The sequence below is a fragment of the Rhamphochromis sp. 'chilingali' genome (genome assembly GCF_963969265.1).
Source record: "Rhamphochromis sp. 'chilingali' genome assembly, chromosome: 4".
Lineage (NCBI taxonomy): Eukaryota > Metazoa > Chordata > Actinopteri > Cichliformes > Cichlidae > Rhamphochromis > Rhamphochromis sp. 'chilingali'.
In genome coordinates this window covers 12122601-12137033 of record NC_137948.1, presented here as the reverse complement: position 1 = coordinate 12137033, position 14433 = coordinate 12122601, and the positions used below count along the sequence as shown (strand labels likewise).

The following is a 14433-nucleotide window of genomic DNA, read 5'->3' as shown; positions in this document are numbered from 1 at the left end:
AGCAGACGTCATGGACAGGAGCCCAGCCAGATGACAGGGAGTCAGCAAGAGGGAAAAGGAGAAAGAACGACAGCCAAAGTGATGCATGGAGAAAAAAAAGGCGGAGAGGGTGCAGCCTGTATACCAGCAAACAAATACACAACAGGCAGCTGACATATAAAACAATATTAGTCCAAATGCAGAGAGAGCTGCTTCCAGCAATAATATGCAGTGACTGGTGAGAAATGCTTGAACTCTGTATGCATGTGTGTGGCAGATGGCAAGTAAAGGTGAAGAGAATACACTGAAAAATGGAAGAGGGGGAAGGAAAAGTACAACAAAGAAGATTAAATAGACACAATGAAGCAATGAAAGCGAGAAAGGCGGAAAAAAATAGGCAAAATTAGTGAAGAGGCGAAGAGAATAGCCCTCAGACTTTCTCCTTGACTCGCAGCCAAACGCATTTACAATCGAGGAAGTTTCTACTGACTGGCTGCCTCTCCCTCCTTCTCCTGCCCTGGCTTCCCCTCCCTCTCCTCTCACGCTGGGACCCCCCTCTATAGAAAGTGGGACTCCGTCTCCCTGCTCACTTTCTCTCGCCCGTCTGAAGATTTAACACAGCGCAGAGCGAAGCTGGCGGCCACAGTCGTGCCCTGGATTGTAACAGAGAAAGAGCGCAAGCCCTCCTGCAGCCTGCAAGCCCACCACCATGGACGTCAAACTGATGGCACTGCTGGCTCTGCTGGCCGTGGCCACACATGTTCCGACCTCCAACGGTGAGTCCAGAGGGACAGCAGCCCCTTTAATTTAAACGCTTCAGGAACATTACTGACAACATCATTTAGACAGGTTTTGGCTAATTTAAACGTTTAAGATTCTGGAGCTTCCGACATTTATATTTTTCTTATTGGCTATTTAGAACAGCATTTTTCTGGATTAAGTTTATGTTTGTTAGGTTATGTCAGCATTAATTTTAATTGTTTATGATTGATCGGTTGCCGTCGTGGTAAATCCCTTATTACAAGACTGTGAAATTCCAGTTCTTCGATCACCTGCTTTCCTTCTACATCGATAAATTTCTAGACAGAAAATTGGGTAACAGATTGAAATGTTATTAGAATTTTTTTTAATACATTAATTAAATAGCTACAGTATAACTTAAACTCATGGAGAGTAAATGAAGTACAAAATAGAAGCTTCTCGGTTATTGTTTTTTCGGACAGGTGCCGAATTATTGCGTTTTGCTTTGCTAGTTTTTTAAAATTATTATTATTTTGCAGTTTGTATTTGGGTTTGTGGAAACAAACATATATTTTTATACATAATTAGAAAATTAAACTTGAATGAAAATATTTCCCCACTGCAAGTTCTTATGTGGGGCGCTAGAAGAGAATAAGTAGAGAATATACTGATATTAATCAAAATCTAAAAAACAGAAAAAGCCTTTTTAAACAAAATGTTTATAAGCATTTGTTTCAGATTTTGGGCAAATATCTTATCTTATATAGGTGGATTCCTGCCACCGCATTGACCCCACATTTACCTCCCACGTTTAACCTTGGTAGGAACAAGACGGGGTGTTGAGTTTCCTAGCAGGATTTATCCTAAGCGTATTGTTTCTGCTCCACTAAGAGCTCAGATTGAATATTCAAGAGTTAGACCTAGACATGTGTATTTGCCTTTTCTCACTGCATCCTTATAATTAGTTTCTAATTAGGGATAAATCAGTGGTGGACACATGCTTCTGGCTCCAGTGCTGCATGCTGCATAATGATCCCTTAGTTTGCATGAGAAAAGACCCTGAATGGGTGCGAATCATTAGAGCGATATTACTGAGGATTTGGGCATTTGTGACAGGACATTTGCTGTTTCTTTATGAAAAAAAAGAGTACATTGAACCTTGTAAAAAAAAAAAAAGAGCTTTATTATTGATGCACCTGATTTTAAGATTTCAATTACATTTAATTATATGTTGCCAAATCACAACAGCATTTGCTTTATATTGTATGGTTTGAGTAATCTGGACATTTACATTTGTACAGGCAGGGCATGGCTGATGTACAGAATCAGCTCTGTGAAATTTTGTAATTTCTTAAAGCACACTTTAAGCTTCAGTTTTCAATGCATTTTATTCCCATTCAAAGCCCTCTATAATGATGCAATTAAAGGCTATTCGGCTGGTTTCTTTTTAACTTTTATTGCCAGCCAGGTTTTCCTTCATCCTTTCCCTCATTTTTTTAACAACCCTCATCGTTTCTTTCATTTGAAAACTTTTAAGGAAGCATTTAGTCTTATTACTGTGCATCTGTAGTCCTCGGGGGCACCGACAAGCCTACACAAACTCACATTGTAATCATTTTAAGAATGTACCTCATAGAGGCTGCTGAGGCCGTCTGAGCTGCAGAGTGCTTTCATAAAAGAGGTGAATATTGGAAATTGAATGTTGAGGACCCTTCTCCTTTAGAGTGGCTTGGCTGAATGCTCCAGGAGTGAAAAGCTAAACTTCTGCATGCGTGTGTGTGTGAGAGTGTGAACGAGCGGGTGGTCAGAAAGGGCTAATCTCTTTTTAATGAGGATGTTGTTCACAGACATAGCAGGTAAACTTATACATTCCCATGCTTTGTTAAGATTTGTTACAGTAGATTAAACATGCCTTTAATTTGTCCAACGAGGTGAAAGGTACGTTTAATCGCAATCCAAATGAATCAGAAACTGCTGTGCTTGGATTTGATTTGAGTTGATGTAGGTATTTAAATCCTCACTTGAACCAAAATGACCCTTTCTTTTGTTAACGGGCAATGAAACGAAATATTTAGACACCGCTGCTCATTTCATCCACTGTGATCTGAATAAGTTTTCTTTGGCAAGTTAACGGAATCATTTATCTTAAAGTCCAACGTCTGCCACATTTTACTGCCCTGCAGAGCTCCACATAAGTAATGCTGAATGTGTCTCTGTGTTGGCTGATTTCTTCTTTGTTCACAAAAAGCTTGTTAGGCTTTTCTTGCTCTTACATATTGAAATAAGGCAGGTGCAGCTTTGTCTGTGGATTTATCTTTGGATCCCAAAGCAAATTTTTCAGTTTTCAAATTCCTCTTCCTAACTCCTTCCTAAATATATAGCTGTGTGAATGCCAGAGCTTAAGAGTGCAGTGTTGCAGAATTGGAACAGTCAGTACTTGTTAAGCTTTTTAACAGCCTGGTCTCTTGAGATTTTGTTGCATTTTCTAAGCTTCATGCTAATTTGTAATCTTCCTTGTCCACTGTTTGTAGCAAAGCCCATCAGTCTGGTTGAGCGCTGCTGGTGTCGATCCACTCTCAACACGGTTCCCCAGCGCTCCATCAAAGAGCTCAAGTTTCTCCACACGCCCAACTGCCCCTTCCAAGTCATGTAAGTAGATGAGTCTCATGTTGCAGGGGGTGATTAACTTCAAGAAATGTGTTTCCTGGTGTAATTATCTGATGACTGTTTGAATGAGTCTGTCACTCGTGTGGCCTGTTTAAGTGGATTCTTTTCAGTGTGTCAAGGTTCATTTTTTAGGTTTTAAAAAAGCAGAATCGTGTAAAGTAACCATTTTGTGATAGATTAGATTGTACTTGATATCTGTGCTGAGCTTTTGCAAGTGAACTGTTCTCCTCAAACTCCCAGACATACAGTCACAATAACCAGATGTAGGAAAACAAAAAAACAATATAGGAACACAATAAAAATGTAAAATGACACTGGCATGCATTACCTTCTCTGTTTAATGAACACTACAGATTCATTTATGACTGTATTAGTGTAATGCCAGTAATAACAGCGCACACATATCATTCAAGACCAGTTCATATCAGTGAGTACAAACTACAAAAGGGCTGTGTTTGAAGCGTAGGCTATTTTTGGGGGTCTATCTAAGCCAATAGTCTTCTTTAACAAGAGGAAACAGAAATAAATGTAATACACTGCTGATGTGTGAGGTATGTGTGAGGTATGGTGTTAATATCCTTCTAGGCTTTCCTGAGTGAGCGGGCTGACTTTAAAACAACACAATCCACTCAGAGAGAGGAAAGCGCTAACGCTCAGAGCTCGAGGGGGCCATTTGTGTTTGGCAAAGGAAGCAATAATTAGGGTCAAAGTGATTACCTTTGTATTTCTGCTGACCCCTTGTGTCCCTCATCTACTTTTTCTTTTTTCATTTCCCGCCTGAATCTGGTCAGCAACGTTGAGAATAATTTCACTGGTCTGGAACACATTAACAAAAAAGAACCTTCCTTAATTTGTTAGCTATTGAAAATCTGGACGGCAGAAGCCTCAAGGCCAAAAGGCTAAAGGACTGGAGGCTTCTTCCACAAAGAAAGGAGGGGGCTGGTGATGGTTGGAAGGGGTAACCGAATGGCAAAAGGTCAGGAAGGACTACCAGTCCTGTGGCTAGGCTACAAACTCCCTCTAACCTCCCTCCAGAAAACTGCCAGAGGAGTCAAGAAGTCATTCAGACAAGGAGCCCGCAGAGTGGCGCTCCGATATCTCTATTGAGGAGCATGAAAGAAAGTCGGTAACATAACACCCTCTTTCACCCTACAAGAAACTCCCCCCCTCCCCCTTCTCCCACTGTGTGCCCTCATCCCTTCACCCTAGCTTGACGACAACCCCTCCAAACCAGGCCGCCACGCTGTTGGTATTAACTTGCTGTGAAGTAATTACTACCTGCTGCTTGTGGAACTCCGGCCCCCAAATTCCTGCCAAGTCAATTAGGGTTTAGGTTCTCAGTTGGTCATCCAGACAGGCAGACAGATAAACAGGATGAAGTGAGAAACATCAAAATAACAGAGAGCTTCCGAGCTGATGAGCTGGCAACCTCTAATAAAACAAAAAGTGTGTGTGTGTCTGTGTGTGTGCGTAGGAAGGGGGGCGACCCCATGAGAAAAAGCAAACACAGATCCAGTTACGGAGCTGTTTGGCCTCCTGACATTTGAAGGATTCGGGATCAGGCTGGTGCTCCCGAATTGCTCTTTTAAGTTTGAGGGGCCATTTGCTCATCTGCCTCTAAATGCAGTGAGGAATAAGGGAGGTGGTATATCAGAGGGGCAAGCAAGAGAGGGGGCACGAATTGAATATGAAAGCAGTGTTTAACTTACAGAGATGTGTGACATGAGATGGAGGGAGGAGAACGGGGAGCAGCGAGACGCTACACCTCTGAGCTGTTAACTCTCATACATGACCTTTTGCCACTGAGGTGTGATATCCACATGTTTGGAGCAGGGTAAGACCCTGTTGCGTGCCCCTGCAATCACCCCATTGGGTCTGAAACTCACCCAGAGTCAGTGACTGACAACAGAACAAATCCTCTCCTAAATGTCTGGCTTAGCTCTCTAATAACAGACCAGACATCAGCACACTCTCTGTGACTGCCCTGCAGCACCCCTGAATCCTGAGGGGGAAGGAAAATTCAATATTTTGGAGTATGAAAGAAGAAAAATGTCTGTTTTTCTGAGTATTACAGTTGTATATTTTACCTAACATAAAGTGTTGAGGGTGAAGCAATGTTTCAGTTTCTGTTCAGGCTAATTTTTAGTGACTTCTAGTTTATTTAAATCTAAACTCATTTTAAAAATATGTTTAAAAACCCTCCACAAAAAAGACGTGTTAACATGTGCACCCAACAAAGTACCAGGAATAAAAATTTAAAGCAACATTTTTCTTTTTTAAGTTACACACATTGACATCTGCCTTGCCAAAAAAGACTAATATTTAAAAACTCTGTTTTCAAGAGGAGCGTAATCAGTGAATTACAGACAAAAAACAGAAACACAAATCAAATAAATAACCAAATCAGACTTAAACAGTAGTGGGATTTAAAAATATAGACTTATACTGTAAATTTCACCCTATACTACCAAAAAGGATTTAAGAGTGGTAGCGAACGTGACTGATTACTTAAACAAGCCTCTGATGTTGCACCTTTTAAAAGTTTTACATGAAACCAGCCTGATCAAAAGGACTTCCCACGTGTAAAGTTTGTGTCAGACTATGTGTGAAGATGTTTAGCATGCCGTGCAGAGACAGCTTTACAAGTCATACAGTGCGGTGTGATCTGCGATATCAGCCTCCCCCCTTCAGCCGTCCTTGAGCAGAAACAGCGAGCTGTGATTTTTCACCGCTGAGCAGACGCTGACAGCCTGTTATGCGTAGTAATCCTCCAGTTTGGAGCTTGGATGTGTTTTTAGATGTGCAGAGATTTTTAGAGCTTATCTGAGGTGTATCTGAGCTCAACCCCCGTAGACCTTTTAATCCTGGCATGTTTTGCTCATTTCACTTCTGATTTATTTAACAGCCGATAAACCATAAACAGCGAGGGGCTGTTTTTGTTCCCATTATGGTTAAAAAAGTGCTGTTTAGCTTTTAAAAATGCTTTAAGAGTTTTGTAGCTTTAGTAAAAAACTTACATTTACTGATTTATTTCCAAGAGACAAACTAAAGGTATATACATTGCTCTTAATCTATATTAGTCATAAATCGCTAATATTAAGTAGTACAGCCAAGGAGCACCTATTTAAATGCTATGGTAAATGGTAAAAATGGCCTGTATTTATATAGCGCTTTACTAGTCCCTAAGGACCCCAAAGCGCTTTACACATCCAGTCATCCACCCATTCACACACACATTCACACACTGGTGATGGCAAGCTACATTGTAGCCACAGCCACCCTGGGGCGCACTGACAGAGGCGAGGCTGCCGGACACTGGCGCCACCAGGCCCTCTGACCACCACCAGTAGGCAGCGGGTGAAGTGTCTTGCCCAAGGACACAACGACCGAGACTGTTGGAGCCGGGGCTTGAACCGGCAACCTTCCGATTACAAGGCGAACTCCCAACTCTTGAGCCACGATCAGAATAAATGCTATAAGCAAGGATGTTAGGTTGTGCATCCCACTGAATAATAATGCTTGATTTGTTGTCATTGCGCAAGGACCGTACCCTGAACACAAGAGAAGCAGAAAAGGAGGCTGGATGAGCTTCTTCAGGCATCCATTAAAATGCCGGTCACACTTTGTTGAGGTTACTGAGAGGTCTTGTTACAGTTTGGTTAACCGCACAGCCGAAGAAGAAGATAAAGCCTCTGTACTGTACAACACTGCAGGATGTCAAGCTACACAAGAGGGCCAAATTTAAAACTGCAACCCTTACATGTCCTTGAAAGTGATTTATTGCCTCTGAGTTTGCTTTGGGCTTAAACACTTTGATTCCTCATTATCTCTGTTACTCCTCTTTTATGTGGAAACCAGGATGAGTGTGGAAAAAAAAATGTACTGCAGAAGCAAATGTAAACATGCGGGAGAATGTGGCAATAAAAACCCATCGCACTCGTCTGCACCCCACTTTGAAAAACTAAAGTTGGGACAAGACAGTTTGGGGGATTTTGGGTTTTTTTTTTCATTTTAAATTCTGGCAATGAGTAGTTTTTTTTTACTTGCTAAAGTAGTAGAGTTAATGCCAAATTATTGTTGTTTTTAAGCTGTTCTTTAGCTTAAATAGTTTCTATGGCTCTCCTTTTTTTGCCTTTTTCACTTCCTCGGGCAGCTAGCTACCAGCATGTGCATAGGTAGACACATTAAGGGGTGTTTGGTTCCTCTCTCAGGAAATCTTGAGTATCAGAAACCTTATTTCCTGGATTCTGGTGAATTTTGTGGCACTAATTTGTACACATTTTTGCATCAGTTTCTGGTGGAGGTGTTTCTGGTAGTTGTTCAACATATAATGCAACAAAACGCAACAAGACTCAGATGCATTCTGTGCTGCTTTCAAATAACGTAACTTTTATCATTTAATATTATCCTTCCTGACATTACACACATCTATCCTCTGTCTTTAATCTGATTAAAGGTGGCACAAGTGATAAATTCCTTTGTTTTAGTTTATAAACCCCTGTTTATAATAGCTCACACAGATATCTTCCCCCCCATATTCCAACCTTTGTGCACATTCAAACAACGTCAGACATATCTGTGATGCTTTTAAGGAATCAGCAGTGTTATTGAGTTTGTCTGAAAACAAGAAGGTCACGCAACATTTCCTTAAGATTAGAATCAGATTTGGCTTTATTGGACGTGTACACATACAAAGAGCTGGGCTCAGTTCTTTCTTCGCTCTCAGTATAAACAGAATAGACAAACAGACAGTACATACAACAGCAACATGACACAGACAATAACACCGTGTTGGTGATACAATGGTGCAGAGTGCAACACTGCTGGAATAAATTACAGAATAAATAAAGGATGGAGAACTGGTTATTAAATGTACAGTATAAACACAGGAACTTGACAGTATATAGTATTTAGATATATACAGCAAAGTGTATACAGAGTTTGCTTTATGTAGTTAGCAAACTAGCAGCAACAGTCTTAGTTATCAACATGCCTAAAGAGGCTGTGTTGCTGCTGAATGAGATCAGCACTGTTGCCTCACTGAGTAAAATTACTGTGTTTCTAGGTCATTCCTGTGCTTCCTTCCTTCTTGTTTTCATTGGTGGAAATCTTCCCACATCCCACCTAAAATCTACACATTGAGCTTCTGGGTGAACAAATCTGCTCTGCATTTTTCCAACTGGTGCAGTCAGAAAACGAGGCTTAAAGTCAGCTTGTCAAAACAGCTTTGTTTTCAAGATTGCTTCATTTTGGTAGAATGTGTCATGTAACCAAATCAATTCATGCTTTTTTTCTTCCACAGTGCAAAGCTGAAGAGCAACAGGGAAGTTTGCATCAACCCTGAGACCAAATGGCTGCAGCAGTACTTAAAGAATGCCATTAACAAGTAAGAAACCCCCTCTATCTATCTACGAATGGCACGAGCATCACTGACAAAGGCAGAAATGAAATATGGTTCCCTTCTCCTCTAAGTTTAGAGCTTGCAAATAAACCAATGTTAAAAAAAAAGTCAATTTCTCAGTTTCCTACTGACAATTAGTCTCTGAAATTGGTGACATGGTTGATGTAAGCCAGTGAGTTATTATCTGTGAAATAATGAGCTTCAAGTAAGACCAGAGATAAATCCACCACTGGTATGTCTGCTTCCTATTTTCTCATAAGCACATCTGAGATAGTCAGCCAAATCAGAGCACTTACGTTAACATTAAAACTTTACACATTATCATCACAAATTGCACATCTGTAAAAGAACGCTTCTGGTTGGGGATTAAAAACTATTCATAAAAATTGCAGTAGCTGTTTCACTTTTTAATGGGCTATGCAGTAAATATGTGCCTTTCACATAAAAGGAAAAAAACTGTTCCCAACATGTCTGGTGGTGATTATTGCCAGGCTGCATGCCTGCATCTTTAAACAGTATAAACACTTAAAGTGCACAATGTGAAAACAAACAATAAAGGAATATCTGAGGGGTTACAAGACATTGTTTATTATTGTAGCGAAGGACTTCTGTGACTGCAGATTTAGGCATTGTCGTAGTTCACTGAAGCTGGCATGTGGCGCAGCAGCAAATAATCTGTCATACACAACAAATATCACCAAATATCAGCCTTTCATATTTAGACTAGTGTCGCTCACGGGCTTCTGCATGTTAACCTCTTAACACGCACCAGATCTTCTCTTAGGCTTGGCGTTAATGCCAGCGACATCCTTATTTTTAATAACCTATAAAAACAAAATGTAGCTATGCTTCTTTAACATGTAGCTAAATGCATCCTAATCCAGCTGGTGGAAGTACGAGAGGTTAAGAGTTGAATATGCATCACACATCATAACTGTCAAACGAAACTTTCCACTTGTTGGCTTAAAAACCTATGATATTATAGCTTTTTTCCACCAGCTGACAATTGACATTTTACATCCACCACTGTTATGGGTTCTGTTTTACTTTTATAGGCATTTTTATACTATATTCAGGAACTTAAAGCACATCAGTAGCCAAGTATATTTCTTAATCAGAAGAACAGCGTTCAGCTCAGCTTACATAATTAAAACCACATATTTCTAATGATCAATTAGTCTTTTAACAAATTTTGCAGTGGGGAGCAAAATGTGCCATTAGATCACCGTGTTTGATGCTAAAAATGAGCCTCTGAACTCCAATCTAAGCATTTCATTAAACAAAAAAACATAAATGATTTATGAATGATTCATTTAATGATTAACCGGTCAATCCAGTAAAGCCAAAAGTTTTGTAAATGGTCTCCCATTGTTCAAACTTCACCTTTAGCCAATGCAAACTGCCTCTGGATTTGCAAGTGATGCTTCCCAGACACCATAATTTAAGCATGGCAAACACAAGCTTATAAAAGACAAGTGAAAGATCTATGATTATAGTTAGGCATATATAATACTGCACCAGAAGGTTTTACAAACTTCCTGATCTGTCTTCTCTCATCGGACATAATTACATTTCCCTCATATGCACTTTTATATGAAAATGACCAGAAGTGCACACGAGGCATGAGAGTCGTGTTAAGTGTTATATTATTCTAGAGGTTCTCAAAATAGGCAATAATGAATGGAAAAATCCTTTTTTATACTAATGTGTTCTTACAAACACCAGAAACAGCCAAAAGATTTAAGCTGAAAGAACATAAAGTGAGTTAGATATAAGAAATTCTGTGCTTATACGAATGTGCCTTGTATGAGCGCATTTGTTCATATATCCCCATAAAATGAAACCAAAAATTGATCTCCTTTCAAGAGCCTATATTAAACAAATTGAAGATATAATGTTTAGTTACAAAACTTACATTCATATATCATGCTCTCTGAAAAAGGTCAAAAACAACTCGCTCATCCTTTATACCAGTGATGCACAGCTCATTCCAAGAGAAGATGAATTTCAAATGACTAAAGTCACATAAAACTAGATAACATGTTTTTAACCTGTGGCTCAACAATAACCCGTTATTTGTTCTCATGGATTTTTAAATGTAAATATGTAAATATAACTGTGACAGCTAAAACGAAGTTGTTTTCAGTTACATAAACTCATCTTAATAACTTCTGAATCTTTCTCCAGGGTGAAGAAATCTAGAAGACGCGCTAATAAGATCAACTAAAACACAAAGGGAGTCCTGTATGTCATCCAGCCTGGTATTCCCAGGCTGAACCTCTGTACCTCCCTGTCACTGCTATGGATGTATGCACACACGCTGTATGTACCCGTCCAACTCTCTGGACAGCTTGCAGAAGCTGCACTCCATCCCCAGCACCATCCACTGATCCCTCGGGACGTCCAGTTGTTTCACATTCACCTTATCCGGCAACAAATCTTAGCACCAAGTGCAATCTCACCTTGACGGACACATGTTGATGTCAAAAATATGTGCTGAGTACTGAGTGAATGGCATGGGAGAGTGTGTGTGTGTTTGAATGTTGCATACATGAACTCTGATTGTGTGCCTGTATATAATATTTTCTTGCTTCACACAGCTATAGAGGAACAATTCTACCTTTCTGTCTCGTGCAAGGCTTTGTGAGTAATGCCACCATCATTTCAAGTCAGATTAATTTTTAATAAAAGCTGCTGACTGAGGAAAAAACATTCACATCAGCTTCCTTGGAAAAAATGCTGTTGGGACTTTGTTGCCAGTTCCTGCCCTTTTATATCAAAAAATGTGGTTTGGAAAAATGCAGACATGTCAAATTTGAAAACATCAAAAGAAATGTTTCCACATCAAATTGATATCATATCCTTCTGCTCAGAATGATATGATTTATTATTCTAGTTTTAATATATACATTACTCAAAGAAGAATTTTGGATGTAGGCTTTCCACACATAAATGTAGAAGGCTTGTTGTGATTTGAAGTGAAAGTGGCATTACTCTGAGAGTGAAGGCTCATGGGATATATTCAGGGGCTGGCAATTGGGGGAAACCATCCACAAGCTTTTGTTAACTGTAACACGCAGAGCTCGCTAGCACAGGTCTAGTTGGTTTTGAGCTTGGTGCAGGAATAGAGAGGAAGCTCACAGAAACTACTAAAAAGCACGCACTGATCCAATGGTGCTATATGTTCAGTTTAAGGAGTCAGAGCCATTGACATAACTGTGTTTTTAGTGATGATTTTATGCAAGATGGGATGTCGAGACTCTCGGTGTCTTAAATGGAATGCAATATGTTTTGAAATAAAGGCTCAAAGGACTGTTGTTGGAAGTGAAAAATGAAAATGAAGTCGATTCTAAGCTGACGTTAAGGCCACACTGTACTGATAAAGACTGTAAAGAAATAAAACACTAATCAGTGCATCCCAAAAAGTTGGTCCTGTTCATCTGGACGTCTGAAGAAGTCACTTGGGTGAGTGACGAAACGTTTCCCCCACTGAAAACAGATGAACAGACTCAACTTTTTGGGATTTCCTTATCTGGATGACCGAGCATGGATGAAAACACCAATCAGTGCAGCTTTTTGTTTTTTAGCCAACTGATCTTATTGGTTAAGAGAGACCAAATATTTATGCACCACCAAGAAGCAGATGAATTCAATTTCATGGATTTTAGGTAAAATAGGTAGGACGTCGTTACAATTCAGGATAGTTTTACACTTTGTAAAAAGGACCAACAGAAGAAGTTAGATGCAGTGTTTTCATACCAGCACCTGTCCTTAGTAGGAATGAAAAGCTACTACATTGTCCAAATAGCTGAAAGATAAATGCCTGAAAAGGAATGCTCACGGTGGCAAAAGAACATTTTTAATTATCAGTTATTTTATATATATGTGAACCACTTTATGTTTTTTTTAATGTAATTGTTTTATTTTTATATTGAAGATAATCTTACAAAATGTTTTTTTAATGAAATGTACAACAGGCAGAAGCTACTAAATGAAGGCCGTTCATTAAAGTGCTAGAAACAGTATCTGACTTCATTTTTGAGGATTCATTCAATATTTCACATATATGTAAAAGTCTGTAAGTATGTTATGCACAGTATGCGACACATATATTAATATTTCTTGCATTTTTTTTAGAATACAGAAATGCTGAGCAACTTAAATGTTGCTGTCTTGAGTTTATTGATATTGTTTGCTTATCAGCTGCAGAGCGCGTGAGCGGAATAAAACCCAATCCAGCCTGCAGTGATAGAAAACAAAAGCCACAAGTCAGGAAACTATTCAGCTCAGCCCACCATTTGTCCCCATCAGCCTCATGATTTAGTTTTTTATAGTTTTACTTAAGTTGATATATGATGTGTCAAAAGAACTGCTGAGCCAAAACAGAATAAAGACTAAGAGTTTAGATCAGCCAGCATGTGCTTTCAATCTGGACACTCCCAGCACCCCACAGGCTTTCTTTTCAGGTTCACTCGACTGCTCCCATGCCGCAAAATTGCTTTGTTTTGTTTTGGGTCCCCCCCCCACAAATTGCTATGGAAGTCCAAGTGCTTGTGGTCATTGTTATCGTCTATCATCTTTTGTGTTTTATGGTCTATTTACTGACTGACAGGTTACTGGTGGTAATCTTATCAATTTGGAGCTAATGGTGCAACAATCCTGTAAGTGTAATTCATTTCTCATTACTCTAATGGCCAAGAATCTTATATAATTATACTAATTTGCGTAAACACCATTGCTCAATAAAACTGTGCTGTTTTCCAAACACACTGATATGTAAAGATAAAGGTTAGTGTGTTAAACCACAACCCAGTCCATAATTAGTAGATTAAATATTTCTGTAAAAAAAAGTCCAGATTTTTCATTTATAATGTGATTATTATCTAAATAGCAGGACTAACTTTGTTAAACTAATAAGAAATATGTTAAACAAACTTTCAACAGCATATGCTCTACGTCACTCACGATTTACCTTATTAAGATTCATGTAATGTAATAAGTATTTAGTTATATTAAATAGACTTTAAGTGCTGTTAAGTTAGTCCCGTGGCCCCTGTGGAAACTTGACACCTGTGCAGTGTCAGAGCCACTCTCGCTAACCCATCAACAGAGCATAATTTGTGGGATCAAATATATATCAGGCAAAGCTGTGTTCCAACACAGTCATCACTGTGCAATTATATTTTTCAAAGAAGGTTTTTGTTTCTTTGTATTTAGACCAAATATATATTCAGGGTCACATTTACTTGCCATTAGTGTGTTACTAAAATAACTGAAGTGTGTTACAATTAGGTCCCCAAGACAATGTGAAATGACTTCATTTCTTTTGAGGCAGCTTCTGACACATGTTCTTCTATACACAAGACGTATTAGAGTATTACTCTGTATTTTCACTGATTGTAAACCAAGAGGCAGTATTTTAGCTTTTATATCAACCCTTTTTTTCAATAAACCTATATAAACTAAAGTGCTGTTATACGTGTATTTCTCATCAACAGTGATTCTTTGTATTTATTGTTCATTTAAAGCTGCATTATGTCATTTCTGAACAATGGTGAGGTGGAGCTGGAGCCATATTAGAGCTGAGATTGTGTCCCCACAGATAAAGCTTGGCATTCACTCGTCTTTTAGGCTGTTTCACCTCT

At 39.1% G+C, this 14433-nt stretch overlaps 1 protein-coding gene across 2 annotated transcripts; it reads left to right on the top strand.

Moving 5' to 3' along the window:
* Nucleotides 1-561: 561 nt before the first annotated feature.
* cxcl12b (chemokine (C-X-C motif) ligand 12b (stromal cell-derived factor 1)) lies at nt 562-12813 on the top strand (the record flags this gene model as incomplete). Of its 2 annotated transcripts, XM_080881468.1 has the most annotated exons (4): nt 562-755; nt 3252-3369; nt 8690-8773; nt 10976-12813. In XM_080881468.1, the coding sequence occupies exons 1-4, from the start codon at nt 689-691 to the stop codon at nt 11013-11015; spliced, it is 309 nt and encodes a 102-aa protein (XP_080737594.1). In that variant the 5' UTR covers nt 562-688. The 2 variants fall into 2 exon arrangements, with proteins under 2 accessions (XP_080737594.1, XP_080737595.1); XM_080881469.1 differs by lacking the exon at nt 10976-12813 and having other exon boundaries at nt 8690-8777.
* Between the last annotated feature and the right edge of the window lie 1620 nt (nt 12814-14433).